Genomic DNA, 17,943 nt, shown 5'->3' with positions numbered 1-17,943 from the left:
TACCCCACTCAGTTTTTTCTTTTTTCCCTCACTACTTCTGTTCTTCCTTCTTCCTCACCTGACTAAAGCACTACCAGCTGAACTGGAGAGTGGTCTCCTAAGCTATTCATATTTTCCTTTTCCTTCCCTGAAGCAGAAAAGGAGACAGGGATATGGAAGAGGCAGAAGTGACCTTTCGTAGGTTCTTCTGTGTCTATCCCAACTCAAGCAAGGCCGTGCAGAACTAAACAAATTACAAGACCCGCTAAGGAGCTATGGGCTCTTGCTCCTCTTCTAGAATGGAGACCTCAGACTGGTGGTTGGGCACTAGAGTGCTAGCGAGCTTCTGTCTCTCTGCTTTGAGGTAGGAATGAGAACAAGGAGATATATCAGAACTACAAGGAGGTAAATCAGTAGCAGGTAATCAGAATGACTCCTGGTCCTCCAAGTTGTTCCACATCACAAGAATGCTCTATTCTTGAATTTCCTAATAAATTTTACATGTCCTCATTGGATGTCTTAGTGGCAATAATTTTGCTTAAAGGAGTTCATATCAGGAGACTGAATGAAGCCTATCTAAATATGATGTGTTATCAATACAAGATACTTTAGTTTGTGTTCTTTTCTACCTCCAGAGTTTTCATGAAAGTGCTGATGACCCTGCTAGCACTGTTCTGAACCAGACGTATTCTCTCCTTAATTAAAGCAAGGTCCATGAACTGCCCACTAAGATCACAATAAAACTATTACTGAGATCAGCCACAATAACATAGTTTACAAGAAGAGTTGCCTGGGGTCCTCAGTCTTCAGTTCACTTGGGAATGCTACTGTATACCAAGAAGAGCATGTATATGACGAGATAATGTATGCCATGGAAGTATCAGATAGAGCTCTGTCATATTCTCAACAAAGAGTAAGAAATTCTACTCTGGGAACTCAGAATTCAGGTCCCTTGAGTCCGGACATGCTAATCCAGGAATAATGTTTTGTTTCTGTATCCATTTCTTTTAATCTACTGCTATCAAGATTATCGCAACAAATAAATCTCAGCGATTTTCAGTAATACTAACTGTACCAAGCTGACCAACAAGGCAATGGTTTTAAATTCTAACCAAAATAAGAACATGGGTCCTGGTAAAGCCCAAATGTCCTAAACCAGTGGCTCTCAATCTTTCCAGACTACTGTATCCCTTTGAGGAGTATGATTTGTCTTGCGTACCCCCAAGTTTCACCTCACTTAAAAACTGCTGGCTTACAAAATCAGACATAAAAATACAAAAGTGTTACAACACCCTATTACTGAAAAATTGCTTACTTTCTCATTTTTACCATATAATTATAAAATAAATCAATTTGAATATAAATATTGTACTTACATTTCAGCATATATAGAGCAGTATAAAACAACTCATATGAAATTTGTTTTTACTGACTTCGCCAATGCTTTTTATGTAGCCTGTTGTAAAAGTAAGCAAATATCTAGATGAGTTGAGATATAGGGGACTTCTGTGTATCCCCAAGGGTACAAGTACCCCTGGTTGAGAACCACTCTCATAAATCAAGGACCTATAATACATCCAAATCCATCCAAAACTGAATTTGGCAGATTATTGATGAGAAAGATCAGTACTAAGATGTAAAGGATATTTGGAGAAAGTAGTAAGTACTTTCCAAACCTTGAAGAAAAAATCAACCATGTTAGTTTCTTGCAGTGTATAGATCCATTTTAAGTACTGGTATGAGAGAGGAAGAATGGCCTGGTGAATTACCTGGGAATCAGTAGATTTTCCTGTGTGATTTTGGGCAGTTTACTTAGTCTCTCCGTGCCTCAGCTGCCCATCTCTATAATAGGTATGATGATACTTCTCTAATTCTCAGGAGTGATGAGGATAAAGACATTCAAAATTGTGATGCATTCAGATTCTTGAGTCGTCTTAGCATATGCACAACATGCCTCAGGTGGCACTTCACCAGAAGTTATCACCAAATTTGCTGGTTGGATCATTGGCTTGCCCGGGCTGGGTACTGACATAATGTGGGCCAGATAACTACCTAATATAAAGACATTAACCATCAGAAATCTGATATTTACCAATTACTCCAGTTTCTGCAGTGTAGTCTAGGTGCTGGCCTCTGCACAAGGTGTCTCTGAGAGCCCTATGTTGGGCTGCAACCCAAATAATTCCTCTCAGAAGATCCTCATATTAATAGATTCTTAAAAGCATGGCCTTCATGTTCACAGTCCAGAATACTTAAGTACTCAAATATTCTATTACTTTTTCCCTCAGTTCCAAATTCTTCTTCTTTTGGGGGGCCTGTGCTATAACTTGGGCAAAGGCTCTTCTCCTTGGTTCAGGTGTCCCACATCCTTCTGGGGGCCTACACTGTGATTTAAGGCCAGCTTACCCCGGCCTATCAGTAGTCAGGTTCTAGCCCTGTTTCACAGATCTCCTCTTGGTTCAACAGCCCACAGACTTCCTACGGGGACTGTCCTTGTAGACAAATATTCTCCTTTCCAAGCTGTCTACCCTCTCTTCTCCCCCTAAGGCTCTCAGTCTCTAGAGGCTTCTCTCTTATCTCCATCTTGATTTAGCCACATGACCTGCCTGTCCTGTATCTGATAATTTTCCCCACCTGGGGAGGAGAACAGAGGGAATCATAGCTGGGCCTGGACCTGTTACTTCTTAAAGGAATTAGTCATCCTGTGACAGGTTACAAATTTAAATGATCTTTCCTTGCTTGTAGATAATTATATTTGTAGTGTCTTAGTACACTTGTTTTTAATATTAGTACAACTTCAGGATAGCCAGTTTTGGCAGGCTTTCGCTGGTCTGGTAGTTATGAAAGGAGGTGGGCCCTGCTGAATTCATCTCTGAACTACATGGGGAAGGACCAGTCCACAGTGTGGGATTGCCAGATATACTATGTCTGTTAACTTTAGTTCTGAGAGACATTTCTCTCCCCCCCCCCCCCCCTATCCTTTTTTTCCAACCAAGGAATAAAATAAATTTCAGCTGGTTTATTTTAGCCAATTGAGCACACTACGTATTCATGTCCTGAGGCAATCTATGCTGCAATCTATGGACCTTCAGTTGTAATTTTATGTTGACTGAACAAGATAACATTTAATAGTATAGTACCTAACCATGCCAATAACGATGGATAATTAATCTCTTGTGGAAATCTATCCCCTTAAAATGGTCTTTTTTCTTTGTTTAACTTTTTCATTTTTAACTTTTGTTTGTTTACAGATGCTGGATTAGAAGTGAAAGTAAAAGACCCTCCAAAAGGGATGATACCACCTGGAACACAACTTGTCAAACCAAAAGTAGAACCTCAACCAAACAAGGTTTGGAGAACTAAGAATCCAAAATACTTGGATTCTTTGTACATTTTGGTGGGTTAAAATGGTAATTCTAAACTAGAATATTTGCAAATTACCTTTATGTACCGAATGCCCGCGCACACACAAAAGGAGGGGAATTTCAACTTGTTTCTAGTTAACCTCTTTTCCTCAAATTGCAAAATCGTGCAGTTACTGGCTTCCATGTGGTTTGACACCCAAGCATGCAGATCCTTGGTGACTCCACGCCTATCATTACACAGCACTGAAACGGTTTACCAAAGGAATGGTAATTTCTTTTATTCAGCACTATGATTTATGAGAGGGACAAAACAATTTAAAGAGACTTCCACATTTATTTTTTAGTAATCCTCTCTTCTCTGTCACTGGGAATAAAATCTTATCTTTGTCTGTTTCCCTCTCCCTGAATTGTGTTCTCTACCTCCTCTCACATTTTCTCTCTTCTTTCTCCTCTAAATTATTTCTTCCCCAAACCCTTTTCCAGCCCTCTTTTAAACTTACCCTATCTGTAATTTTTAACTTTCCCTTACTGGCCAACCCTGTACATGCACTCATATAAGATTTGGAAATGTAAACCTGCCCCTCCGCGCCCTTCTCCCCTTCCCCCCGCCCCCCTCCACACACACACACACACACACACAACCTCAGTCTTGTGAGCTTGGGAAAAAGATAACTTCAGGTTGGAACTTGCCAGAGATGTGAGCCATCCAGTGCATCTGCAGAAGCAGTTTCAGCAGAACCTATATCCACAGATGTCATCAAACTGCTCTACAGCTTTTACTCAAATGTTCTTTCTCCTTTGCTGATTGTTTGCTACTTCTTGTCCTCCTTCCCTCAGTCTCTTCATTGTCACTTCACCTGCCTACCATGATTTTCTCCTTCTGTCCTCCTTTTTCTCCCTATCCCCCTTATCTTTCTCACCATTACATCCATGAACTCTTTAAGTATTCATTATTTCTGGTGTAATGTTATACTTGTGGGTGGCTACCAGTCTAGCTAAAGAAGTTCCAGCATCTGTCATGTTGTGAAGTACACTGAAGATAAGCAATTCAGAGAGAGAGGAGTGAGCGGAAAAAAGCAACTGTTCTAGCTACCCAATGGGGTAGGGAATGAGATTTGGTGTTGTCATGGATCATTGTTGACAAATGGTTGCTCAAACTAATATCCAAAGAACTTGCTCTGGACTTCATCTTGGATCCGTTGAGACAGATTCTGCAGAATTGAAAGCCACCAAGACAGCCCCAGAAATTTACAGATGTGCTCCTCTTCACATTTTATGTGCCACAGAGAGAAGCCTTTATACATCTTTATTTTAGCATTTTGTTTTGAGGTGTCCTCCATCTTTTTCATGGTTCTAAAGATATTGGGCAGTCTGACCAAAGTAATGGTTTGCCAAGCATTCAACAAGTGCATGAAATGTCATTAGTTGCAAATGCAGACCCTTTTATCAGTCTTCATGACCCTGCCATTGGGAGAATTTAATTACTTCATTTCAGCTGGAGAGAGACACTTGTGTCTTATTTAGACAAGTCAAGGGTTTCTTTAGAAAGGAATAAAACTTGCAAAAATGACTGCAGGAGGTTGCAGAAGGAATTGACAGATTACAGGGTGCTGGTAGTTGTAAAGAGATGCATCCCTTCTGTATAGGGACTGATTCGCAGTCCAGACTTGTTTTTCATGAGCATATCACCCTTTCTGGCTTAGGAAATCTAGAGCTATTTTGGACAAAACATTCCATTCTCAGTGGAAATCTTGCTTGGTCTAATTAACAGTAAAGAACTGGAACTAGAAAAGATTAAAATAAAATATTTTACAGAAAAGCTTTGGAATCTTCCAATTTCTTAGCCAACATGACTAATCCTAAATGTGCCTGAGCCCCAAAGAGTTTGAAACATGGGTGGCAGAACATGATTCTGAATTCATTTTTCCTTTTCTAGTATTTAAAATGGAAGGTCTAGATTTCTGTTCCAAATCTTTGTTAGTGAAGGTTGTGTCAGTTTCATCCAGTCCTGAACCATCTGAATACTCAGAACAAGTACCTCTTTTCTATGATTGTGGTGGTGATCAGAGTAATTGAATAGGCAAGAAATTCCACACTACATTCTATCAACGGAATCCATAAGGACAGATGCAACCTGTGGATCCTGTTTCAGTATGTTTGGCACAACCATGAGAAGAACAGTATCAGTAACTAACTGGATCTGAGGGCAGCCAAACTGGTACAGTAACATATTTTGATGATTGTGCACTCATGTAGGCTACCAGAAAAGAATAAGAAGCCAGTCTCTAATATGGGAAGCAAGGATATTCTCCTCATCAGCAGAAAAACTACTTATGCTAACTGTGGCAAACCTAAAGGGAGCCCATGAGTTAAAGGGAATTGTAGCCTGAACAATAAGACCTTCTACTGGATATTATCCATGCTGCAGGAACCTCAGGTAGACCTGTTTGTATCAGCCCCAAACAGGAAGTCAGGGAAATGCTTATCTAAAATGAGTAACAGCAGGGCTCTGACAGTTGGTACACTGTGGTACACTGTGACAGGTGTGGACACCTCAACTGCTGTTTCCCCCCGAACTCATTTATTTCCAAAGGTCATATAAAAAAATTGATATTCCTTGCCGCACACTTGAGTAGGAGGCCCTGGTTCTCCAAAAATAGTCCAGATATTCATTTGAAGACCGTTAAACTTGATGATCAGAACATACTTGTAGATAGGGATCGATTCGCGGTCCAGACCTGTTTTTCATGAGCATATAAGCCTCTTTGGCTTAGGAAACATAGAGCTGTTTTGGACAAAACATCAAAATATTTCTTGCACCTTTTTACAAAACAAACAAAAACTGTCATACGTTATGGGATATGGCTTGGAATCAATAGGGAACAAAACTCAATGAATAGACAATGTTCCTGACACTGTACTAGGCACAAAATGGAGACGATATAATGGAAACAGACAGATGGTGGGATCCACTTGGAATCTCAGGGCATGTCTACACTTACCGGGTATCGATGCTGTGGTGATCGATGCACTGGGGGTTGATTTAGAGGGGCTATTGAAGACCCACTAAATAGATCGCAGATCACTCTTCCATCCACTCTGGTACTCCACCAGAATGAGAAGCATAAGTTAAGTCGACAGGAGAGTGTCTCCCATCGATCCAGCACGGTGTAGACACCAGAGTAAGTCGACCTAAGGTACGTCGACTCCAGCTATGTTGTTCACATCGCTGGAGTTGCTAACTTAGGTTTACTTGCCCCCATAGTGTAGACAAGGCATTAGAGGAAGAAATAATTTGAGGATTTTTTAGATGGAGGGAGGAAGGCATTATTGGAATATTTTATTTGGTTCACTTCTTGTGGGCTCCATGGTAGAAGTGAGTGGTCAGAAATAACTTTTGAATTAAGAGAAGAGCTGTGGCTTGACTACTGGTTGATGTAGAGGACATTCAGTACATAAGGGGCAGAGTGGGAAAAGGAGACTAACAGAGCATTGTAGCTGGCATCATGGGCAAAGAGGAGGTCATTGCTGAATCAGTGGAGCCTTCTAATCTGTAGTATATTGTTGTTTCTTCAGTCTGTCAACAGTTCTAAATCTCACCTACTCCTAACTACAGTAAGAAATCCTGAATTTGATGATCGGCTGCTGCAGGGAAAACAACCTCTCCTCAGTCATCTGCATATCTCTGAGCCATAGTGTTAAATTCATCATAGATTGTGTCTCCCTGAAACTAAAATCTGTAATTCCAAGATTTTACCCATCCACCGTTTGAATCGTTGCACTCCTTCACTTTTTGGGTGCTAATACAGCAATCCTACTTCCCATAGCTTTGGCAACAAGTTGGGGACGCTGTCAGTAGTGAATTAACACTCTGCATTTTATAAAGATGAATGGTGTTACGAGAATTCAAAAATGTGTGCAGACCAGATGCTACTTTCCGCTGGAATGAGTACTTCCTTCTATTCATCATAAGTATACATCTTTATAACATAGGTGTGTGAAAGATAATAAAAATATCTACATAAATAGGACAGAATTGTTTAGGAAATCCATATTTCTTTTTTTTTTTTTTTTTTTTCCCCTTTCACCCAAAGGGGAAGAAGGTGGCTAAATACCCCAGTGGTCAGGAGGCTTATAAATAATATACCTGAAGCATACAGCAGCAGCTGTTCTGAATGCAGGTCTTAGGGCTGTTCTACACTAATGCTGTAAGTTGATCTAAGTCGCACTAGTTCAGTTACATAAATTAACTAACTGAAGTTGACGTAATTTAGGTCAACTTACAGTAGTGTCTACGCCGTGCTATGTCGACAGGAGAGCGTCTCCCATTGACTTAGCATGTATTCCCCAGACTCGCTGAATTGACACCGCTGCAAATTGACAGTGCCAATTTAGCTGGCCTTTGTGCTGCCTGCTGGAAGAGAGATCTTTCTCTAGATCCCTTGAGGGAGAGGATTGCTAGTATGAACATAATGCTAAATATAGTGTCTTGAAGTGAATAGATGTACAGAAAAGATGTAAGGATCATATTTTGCTTTAATTTATTACTATTTTCTAAAAGGATTTTTTCAAATGAAAATGTTTGCAAAAAGTGTTATAAATTCTTTTAGGAACTTAATATTGTTTCTTTTAAAAAGAGGATTAATGCACTTCAGAAGGTTTAAATATCTTATCTTGAATACTTTTTTTCTTAACAAGATTCAAAGGGTCTGTAAAAGATTTTGTGTTACAGTATTGTTAGTTTTTACATGAAAACTGTTGATGCTGGAAAACTTAGTTTTAAAATATAGATTGCAAGAGTGAGGAAGAACACATATTCCTTAGACTGTATGTATATCTTAAACCACTAATCTTCAAGAGCTTAAATTCACCCAGCATAGGGCACAAATCTGATAGTAGGGTAGGATGGGAGAAGAATGGCAGTAAGATTTGGGTGGAATAGGTACTATTGCAAATCAAAACAGCAATAAGGAGGGCCTGATGTAAACTTGCTATGAGGAAGGGATAAACAACTGGATGGTTACGACGCAGATACAATGAGGGATGGCTACTGGCTTTAGATTGGTGTTTGAAACATTATTTAGGCAAATTTTGACAGATATCAATTAGAAACAATATTTCTCCAAAGCTGTAATGTTGAGATGCTCCACCAAATAGAAACTAGTGATCTTGGGCTGTACAGTTATTACGGTTTATGGACCTGTTAAAAAAAAAAACAAACCCCTAACACTGAAACTTTAAAGAAATAAAATAAAATGTGAAGATAGTATTTCACAGAAGTGTCTGATGTTCATATGTTCATATTATAATTTTTTTTAGTTGAGCATAGTTTTGCTATAAGATTTTGTATTGGTTATAAATAAAAATGGAAGCTTTATACAGCAGCCATGGGAAACTAGCAACAAACTCTTGAGACTGCCATCTCATCACTGTAACGTTTCAGAATCTGTTGAACCTATTTCTGTATACTCTTGAGCATTCTCTTTCAATTTTTTTCTACCTTACTGTCTGCCTTTGCCTTTCTTAGGTTCGCAAATTTGTGGCCAAGGACAGTGCAGGGCTTCGTATCCGTAGCCACCCTTCCCTTCAGAGTGAGCAAATAGGCATAGTGAAAGTCAATGGATCCATCACTTTTATTGACGAGGTAATTCATAAGAAACTGCTGTTTAAATAAAAGGGGTGAAGATGTAAATAAATGGTCTAATTTTCATGTATAGACTTTGCCTTATCTGTAATTAAACAAATGTACATCAAATATTTAGATTTTTGTATTTTACATCAGTTCAGTTTTTTTAAGATGTCATTTTACTTATTTTTATTTATTTACTTTTTTTACCTACAACAAACTTTGAGACTACAGCCTGAAGAAGAGGAGTAGTAATAGTAAAAGCTCATTATGTTAAACATTTGGTATGGTATCTCTAGGGATTGGCTGTTCTAACATTTAATCTATATATTAAACACTACATTAAAATTTTGAAGTTGTAGAAAGTATTTTTATGAATCTTTCTTTTACGTTTCTGAAAGATCATAACATTGAGTAATTGTGCATGTATTTTCCTTATAATGTAACTTCATATTTAATTGAAGTTATAAAAACCAAAGTGGTGCTGATGAAACATAAAAGTGAAAGGTGGGGAGAAGCAATTTTTATTAGAAAAGGCCTGGCTTTAATTCTTAATGAATTTTTCTAGTGTTTCTTTTTACTTTCAGTGCCTGGTACAAGTGACTTTCACAACTTAGCTTCTTAAAACTTATTCTTCATACTGCTTTGGCATTCTTTGCTGCTTTAAATTTCTCAACACTATTCCCTATCTTTCCATGTCTCCTACCACAATAGCAAAGAGCTTATCTCTAATGTTACCATTTTCTGCCTGGTCTGAAATCTTTTAGTCTTTGCTAGCTATGTATTAGTTGCAGGAAGGCATGGCTTGTTTTTGTTGCTTGTTTCCCATAGATCCACAATGATGATGGAGTATGGCTGAGACTGAATGATGAAACAATAAAGAAGTATGTTCCTAACATGAATGGTTACACTGAAGCCTGGTGCCTCTCCTTTAACCAGCATCTTGGCAAGAGCCTTCTGGTCCCTGTTGATGTAAGTAAAAGGTGCCTTTGAAGATTACTAGCAGTACACTCTGTCCTCATTACAAGGTTTTCTTTAATTAAGGCTGCAACTGTTCAGTCCTGAGGTAAACCACATTGTACTACGTATTGCCTTATATTTGTTTGAATTCTTCAGGGCTACTGTGTAATGAGGGTGGAGTGTAGAAAGGTTAAGGCCCTTTATGCTGAACATTCCCCCCCCCCCCCAAAAAAAAAGAAAAGAAAGAAATAACAAAGCAGGGACCATGACTATAATTGTGCAATGAGGATCAGTCATATTGGAGAGTATGTGGTCTGCGCCAGTTGTTTTTTATTTTAGTCTAAAACTTAATTATTCATAACACTGCCCATTGATGCTGTGATTTGCATACATTAGCTTAATATTTATTTGTTTTATAACAAATGGGGAGGAGTTTTTCATTTCATGTTTGGGTACTTTTAGTCTTTTTCGGAATATTATTACACCCACTTTATGGCAATGCAGTACAATTGATGATAAACCATCTAAGGTGGAATGGTGGTGTTACTGGGAGTAAAAATTTTAGACTGTTGGAATGCTCTTTAGGGTCTACTAATTTTTCATTGGTCAATCTCTTTGTGGCTTTCACAGTTGAGTCTTCACATTAGCCAGCAATTTCTTGCCATCAAAAGATTTTTCCAAGAGTTTTTTGGGGGGGGGGGGGAATCATGTTAATGAATTTATAATAGCAATAAGCAAAATGTAGGTGCGTGGCTTTTAGAAGAAAATCACAAGCACTAGAACTTGAAAGTAGACAGTGCCTTCTGTTGTGTCATAGTATCTAAATGCATACATCAGTTACATCATGAAACCAAAACCTTTAGATTTTTCCTTCTTGCCAGTAAAATCGTATGTTGACAGAAAAACACTTTTTTATTTTGGGATCTTTCCCAATAGAAATCATATCAATGGAAGTATCTGGGTAGAAAACCTATTGCATTAAGAAACACACCGTCGTCTTTGAGTAGAGGACCTGTGCCACTTCTGTTCCTTCTCAACTGCCTGCAGATTGAGATGAAGCAACTGTGGTGTCCACTGCTTCCTAGAAGCTTCTTCTCTTGCCTTTTATTTTACGTTAGTATTTAGTTTTTACTTGGATATAGTTTTGGCTTGGGGGGGCGGCGTGTGTTGCCACTCCTCCCCCTAATGTTCAGCTAGGACAGATTCCTCAGTCACTTTGGTCATTGGCCTAACTTCGGGGATATGCCAAAGGCCCCAGGATTCAAACCTTTCTGGACCTGCTTTAGATGTTTCCCCTGGAGCAACAGGCACTCCAGCTGTCACTGGTGTCTCAGACATTCACAGTTCCCATCCATGTGCAAGTTTGGCATGAGGTTTAAAAGCAGATTTCTCAAAGAAAGAAGAGTGATGTTGGAATGTTCCCTAAGGACCACAGGGTCCCAATTCCCCCTACTTTGGCCTCATTCTCTCAGATTGTACAGATGACCAAGGCTGCCTCAGACAAAACACTATAAGAAAAGAGAGCCTCATTCCCCTGAAAGCAAGTCCAGAGGAAGGAGTAAGTCACCCCTTAGAACCTACTGCAGAGAAACCTCATGTCCAATAATAGATGCCACTAAGATTTCAACAAACCCCAATACCAAGGCATCAGTACCACCTGTGATGATGATCCACCCCAGTAAGCCTGCCAGTAAGAAGCACCAGGAGGTACCATCCTCAGTATTGTCTGTGGTATTGAGACTGTGCTAAAATGAAAGGCTTGAAAAAGCCTAAGGCACTCGTATTGACATTCTCTTGGAGTTCTTATTGAACCTCTGCTCCCTCTCCAGCACTATCCGTTTTGGGTTGTATGCATTCAGAGCACGGAGATATGGCTTTGATGGCCACTTTGATACCATCTTCGATGCCAGCTTGGTTATTGTCACCGCCAAGGGATCCGGTACCACTCCCAGTTCTGACTATCCACTACCATAGCCCTCTAACATCCTCAAGATTCCTCTCTCATGAGAATCAGTTCATCTCCAAGGACCCAGAGTCCTCCCTTAAGGGCTACCGAGAGACACTTCCCTCCGGTACTGCTACACTGTCAGTCATCAACCCTTTACACCTGACAGCAGGAGCCAACCTTCCAGTACCTATCTGTCCTTCAGTTCGTCTAGCACCTTCTTGGCCTCCGTTACTGGCCTCAGCACCAATACCTAGGAGTCTTGCCTTTGGACTCCGAAATTTTGTTAAGCTTTAACTCACTACCTTACCACCCTATGCCTCTTGAAATGTACCCCAAGGGGGACTCATTAGAACCCAGAAGATGCCCCAGGCATTCCAAACATGAATACCCCAGGGACCCTTCCCTTACCTGGCAGCACTATGGTGCTATTGGAATTTCTGAGCCTGTTATGGGGACTGGAAGAGGCCATTTTTGGAATACCTGTCGGTGCCATAACCACCACTGGCACCACAAGTGCAGCCACTGGGATCATGTCTCCCTAACACAAGTAGTATAGGAGGAACAACAGCTACCAATGGAAGAGACATTTCCATCACACAAGTCCGCCGCCTCCTATGATGAGGTGTTGATACCACCACCACCACTTTCCTATGCAGTCGATTTTAGTCTTGTGGACACCATCTTTAGGATTCTCATGTCTGTGATAAGTTCCGAAGAAATAAAATGGATAGTGGTGCCCGAAGGGAGATGGGGTGGGATGGTGGGTTTGATCAGCAGATCTGCAGGAAGGGGGTGTTTGTGACACTTGTCTAGGTTGTCAAAAGGAAGTCACAGGTAGGGAGATCTCTACTCTTTCCCCAACTCTCCTCCCCCTCCCTCTGCGGGGACCACTCTCAGAAGGTCTCTTAAAGCAGGAGTCCATTCCCTCCTGTGTCTGGATACAACAGAGCTAGTTCTCCCAACATTTGTCAGAATAAAGTCCCCAAAAGAAACAGTGACTGAAGGCTAGTCTTGGACCGCAGAAACCTGAACACATACATTCTTTCACAGCATTTCAGGATGGTGACTCTAACTACAGTAATCCCACCCCAAAATTAGAGCAATTCGTTTGTTGCCCTTGATCTTCAAGACACGTATTTTCATGTTGCTATGCACCCCTCCTATAAATACTTTCTGTGCTTTGGCATAGGTACAGAACATTATCAGTATTGGTTCCTTCCCTTCAACCTCTCTGTGGCACCTTTACAAAGATCCTCTTATTAGTCATGGCTCACTTGCATTGAAGGGGTATAGCAATCTTTCTTTGTCTGAACAATTGGCTCCTCAAGGGCCACCCCACAACAGTTGGCATCCAAGAAGGTCCTAGCCCTGTTTCAGTCTCTGGGCCTATGCACCAACCTTGGAAAATCCATACCTTCAGCAAATAGATTTCATTTGGAGATACTCTAAACCAATGGTTCTCAAAGCCGGTCTTCCGCTTGTTCAGGGAAAGCCCCGGCAGGCCGGGCCGGTTTGTTTACCTGCCATGTCCGCAGATTCGGCTGATCATGGCTCCGACTGGCCGCGGTTCGACACTACAGGCCAATGGGGACTGCAGGAAGCAGCATGGGCCGAGAGACGTGCCCTTCCCGCAGCCCCCATTGGCATGGAGCGGTGAACCGTGGCCAGTGGGAGCTGCGATCAGCGGAACCTGCAGACATGGCAGGTAAACAAACCGGCCCGGCCCGCCAGGGGCTTTCCCTGAACAAGCAGCGGACCGACTTTGAGAACCACTGCTCTAGACTCTCTAACTACTAGAGCCTATCTACTCCTATCTTTTCCACCATGTCTGCACTGATCATGTGACACAGTGTCTGCTGAGACTCATCAAGCCCTCAGACCACTACCGCTTCCTACTTATTCACGTGGGCAGCAACGATACTACCAAGAATGACCTAGAGCGGGTCACTGCAGACTTCATGGCTCTGGGAAGAAGGATAAGAGAGTTTGGGGTCTAAGTGGTGTTCTCGTCCATCCTCCCTGTTGAAGGAAAAGGCCTGTGTTGGGGACCGTCGAATCATGGAAGTAAACGCGTGACTACATGGAAGTAAACGGCGAGAGGGCTTTGGCTTCACAACAAGCTCATGTTCCAGGAAAGAGGGCTCCCATGCTGGGATGGGCTCCATCTATCAAATACTAGGAAGAGCAACTTTGGACATCGTCTGGCTAACCTGACAAGGAGAGCATCAAACTTTAAAAAGGGCCAATTGGGGATGGTGACAAAAATCCAGCCAATATGCAGCTAGGCTCAATTAATGAAGACAAGGGGAAGAGGCTGATTTTTGGAGAAGGCACTAGAAAACACAACTACATTAAAAAGGCAAGACAAAAAGCAACAGGGCAGTCCACAAAATATCTTTGATGCCTATATAAAAAGTGGAAGTTAAATCCTAGTGAGGAAAATAAAAAGGAGCATAAACTCTGGAAAATAGAGTTTAAAAATACAATTAAATCATCTATCATTTAAATCAGCTTCTGTACCAAATGACTGGAGGATAGCTAATGTGATGCCAATTTTAAAAAGGGCTCCAGAGGTGATCCCGACAATTACAGGCTGGTAAATCTGACTTCAGTACCAGGCAAACTGGTTGAAACTATAGTAAAGAACAAAATTGTCAGACACATAGATAAACATAATTTGTTGGGGAAGAGTCAACATAGGTTTGTTTGTTTTTTTTTTAAATGGAAATCATGTCTCACCAAGCTACTATAGAATTGTTTGAGGGGGTCAACAACCATGTGGACAAGGGGGATCCAATGGATATAGTGTGCTTAGATTTTCAGAAAGCCTAAGCTGTCATGGGATAAAAGGGACTCTCATGGCCTGGCAACTGGTTAAAAGATAGGAAACAAAGGGTAGATATAAAGGATCAGTTTTTAGAATGGAGAGGGGTAAATAGTGGTGTCCCTCGGGAGTCTGTACTGGAATCAGTCCTATTCAGCATATTCATAAATGATCTGGAAAAGTGGGTAAACAGTGAGGTAGCAAAATTTGCAGATGATACAAAACTACTCAAGATAGTTAAGTCCCAGGCAGACTGCAAAGAGCTACAAAAGGATCTCTCAAAACTGGGTGACTGGGCAACAAAATGGCAGATGAAATTCAGTGTTGATAAATGCAAAGTAATAAACATTGGAAAACAAAATCCGAACTATACATATAAAATGATGGGGTCTAAACTAACTGTTACCACTCAAGAAAGAGATCTTGGAGTCATTGTGGATAGCTCTCTGAAAACATCCTCTCAATGTGCAGCGGCAGTCAAAAAAGCTAACAGAATTTTGGGAATCATTAAGAAAGGGATAGATAATAAGACAGAATACGTCATATTGCCTCTATATAAATCCATGGTACGCTAACATCTTGAATACTGCATGCAGATGTTGTCACCCCATCTCAAAAAATATATTTTGGAATTGGAAAAGGTTCAGAAAAGGGCAACAAAAATTATTAGGGATATGGAACGGCTTCCGTATGAGGAGAGATTAATAAGACTGGGACTTTTCCGCTTGGAAAAGCGATGACTAAGGGGGATATGATTGCGGTCTATAAAATGACTGGTAAGGAGAAAGCAAATAAGTAAGTGTTATTTACTGCTTCTCATAACAGAAGAACTAGGGGCCACCAAATGAAATTAATACATAGCAGGTTTAAAACAAAAGGAAGTATTTTTTTTCACACAACACACAGTCAGTCTGTGGAACTCTTTGCCAGAGGATGTTGTGAAGGCCAAGACTATAACAGGGTTCAAACAAGATCTAGATTAGTTCATGGAGGATAGGTCCATCAGTGGCTATTAGCCAGGATGGGCAGGGACGGTGTCCCTAGCCTCTGTTTGCCAGAAGCTGGGAATGGGTGACGGGGACAGGTCACTTGATAACCTGTTCTTTTCGTTCCCTCTGGGGCACCTGGCATTGGCCACTGTTGGAAGACGGGTTACTGGGCTAGATGGATCTCTGGTCTGACCCAGTATGGCCGTTCTTATTTACAAATACAAGGAGTATGGGAAACAAGCAGGATGAACTGGAAGTCTTGCTATATGAAGAAAATTATTAATTAATAGGCATTACAGACACTTGATGGAACAACTCCCATGACTGGAGTACCAGCTCTGAGGGATATAGCTTGTTTCAAAAGGATAGGTATGGAGAAAAAGGAGGTGGTGGTGCACTGTATATCAAGAATGTATACATTTGCTCTGAGGAAACGACAGACCTGCTGAGAGTCTCTGGGTGAGGAATAAAAGGGGAAAGAACAGCAGCAATGCTATGGTGGGAGTCTACCACCAAAGCAGGAAGAGGAAATGAATGAATCACTCTACAGCCAGGTAACAAGATTAGCTAACACACACAAGCTAGTACTAATAGGGGATTTTAACTTCCCTAATATCTGTTGAAAGACTGTTACAGCAAAACATAGTATATCTTGCAAAATCTTAGCATGTCTAGGGGACAACTTTGATTCAGAAAGTTGAGGAAACAACTAGTGTCATCCATTTTGGATCTGGTCTTGACCAACAAAGATGAATTAGTTGCAGCTATGAAGGTGGTTGGGAACTTGGGAGGAATTGATCGTGATCTGATAGAATTCAAGATCTTATGGAAAGGAGGATACGAGAACACCAAAATAAGGACACTAGATTTCATAAAGGCAGACTTCAAGCAACTCGGAAATAGTAGGCAAGGTCCCACAGAAAAAACAATTATGAAGAAAAGGAGTCAAAAGTGGCTGGCATTTCCTAAAAGATGTAATACTAGAAGCTCAACATCAAGCTATGGAAAGATGAGAAGAGCCACAGGAGGCCAGTGTGGCTGCACAAGGAGCTTTTTTAGCTATCTAGAACCAAAAGAGATACATACAGGAAATGGAAGGAGGGGCATGTCACCAAGGATGTACACATGGGAATAACGTAAATGCGTAGGGACAAAGATTGAGTAATAGCTGGCAAGGAATGTTAGCAGCAACAAGAAGGGGTTCTTCAAACATGTCAGACAAGGAAAGATCAAGGATGGTGTGGGTCCGCTGCTCAGTGGAGAAGGTGAGCTGGTAATGGAAGATGATAGAAAGGTAGAGCTGCTCAATACCTACTTTGCTTCAGTCTTCTCACAGAAAATAACGTGACCAGAAAATTAGTGAAGTTACCATAGACAGTAAAGGAGAATGGATGCAGATCAGGATAAATAAAGATTAGAGATCTTCTGCCCAATTTGAATGAGCTAAAATCAGCAGGGCCTGATGCTATTCACCCGAGGGTACTCCAGGAATTAACTGAAGAAATCTTAGAGCCTCTGGCTATAATCTTTACAAATTCATGGATGACAGGAGAGGTCCCAGAAGGCTGGAGAAGGGCTACCAGAGTGCCCAGCTTTAAAAGGGGGTAAAAGGAGGAACCAGGGAACTATAAAACAGTCAGCCTGACTTCGATTCTTGGAGGATGAAGGGGTAATCACTAGCAGCCAAGAACAAATCATGTCAGACTAGTTTTATTTCCTCTTTGACAGGGTAACTGGTTTGGTGGATGGGGGAATGCAATGAACATAATCTACCTGGACTCCAGCAAAGCACTTTCTCCATGACATTCACGGCCACTCAGTCACAGTAATAATAGACAATATACTCCTGGGTGGATTCTGCACCACTGCGCATGCGTAGAATTTGTTCCCTGCTGAAAAATGACTTTCTGATGGGGAAGCCATGAGCGGTCATGCAACCCTCCCCAGCAGTATGCTTCTGGGGCCCAGGGCAGCTGGCAGAAAGGTGTGGCAGGGGAAGACACAGATGGTGGCTCCTACTGTCAAGGCTGATTCCCCACTCTGGCACTTGGAGTGCAGAAGGTGGGATCCTGCAAGGATTCTAAAAATTAATACTGGCCATTCCAGGCTTGTATAAAAGTCCCAAGGTTACATTTTTTCTCTCTGACCTTGGATGGGTAGATGCTGCTGCCACCACCCAAATGCAAAAAACCCCTTTGAAACCAGAAAGGTGCACTTGGGAATTTCTTCCTGTGGGCTACCCTCAAGACCTT

At 41.2% G+C, this 17,943-nt stretch overlaps 1 protein-coding gene across 12 annotated transcripts in view; it reads left to right on the top strand.

The window, feature by feature from the left end:
- The window catches only part of MYCBP2 (MYC binding protein 2), a 409,657-nt gene that overhangs the window by 267,862 nt on the left and 123,852 nt on the right, over nucleotides 1-17,943 (top strand). For all 12 annotated transcript variants that reach the window (XM_074962231.1, XM_074962238.1, XM_074962204.1 and 9 more), the window contains 3 exons: nucleotides 3,231-3,328; nucleotides 8,872-8,988; nucleotides 9,802-9,942. In XM_074962231.1, the coding sequence (XP_074818332.1) occupies nucleotides 3,231-3,328; nucleotides 8,872-8,988; nucleotides 9,802-9,942 (356 nt within the window). The remainder of the gene's footprint in view (nucleotides 1-3,230; nucleotides 3,329-8,871; nucleotides 8,989-9,801; nucleotides 9,943-17,943) is intronic.

The sequence above is a fragment of the Natator depressus genome, chromosome 1, assembly GCF_965152275.1.
Source record: "Natator depressus isolate rNatDep1 chromosome 1, rNatDep2.hap1, whole genome shotgun sequence".
Taxonomy (NCBI): domain Eukaryota; kingdom Metazoa; phylum Chordata; order Testudines; family Cheloniidae; genus Natator; species Natator depressus.
This window is presented reverse-complemented; position numbering and strand designations above follow the sequence as displayed.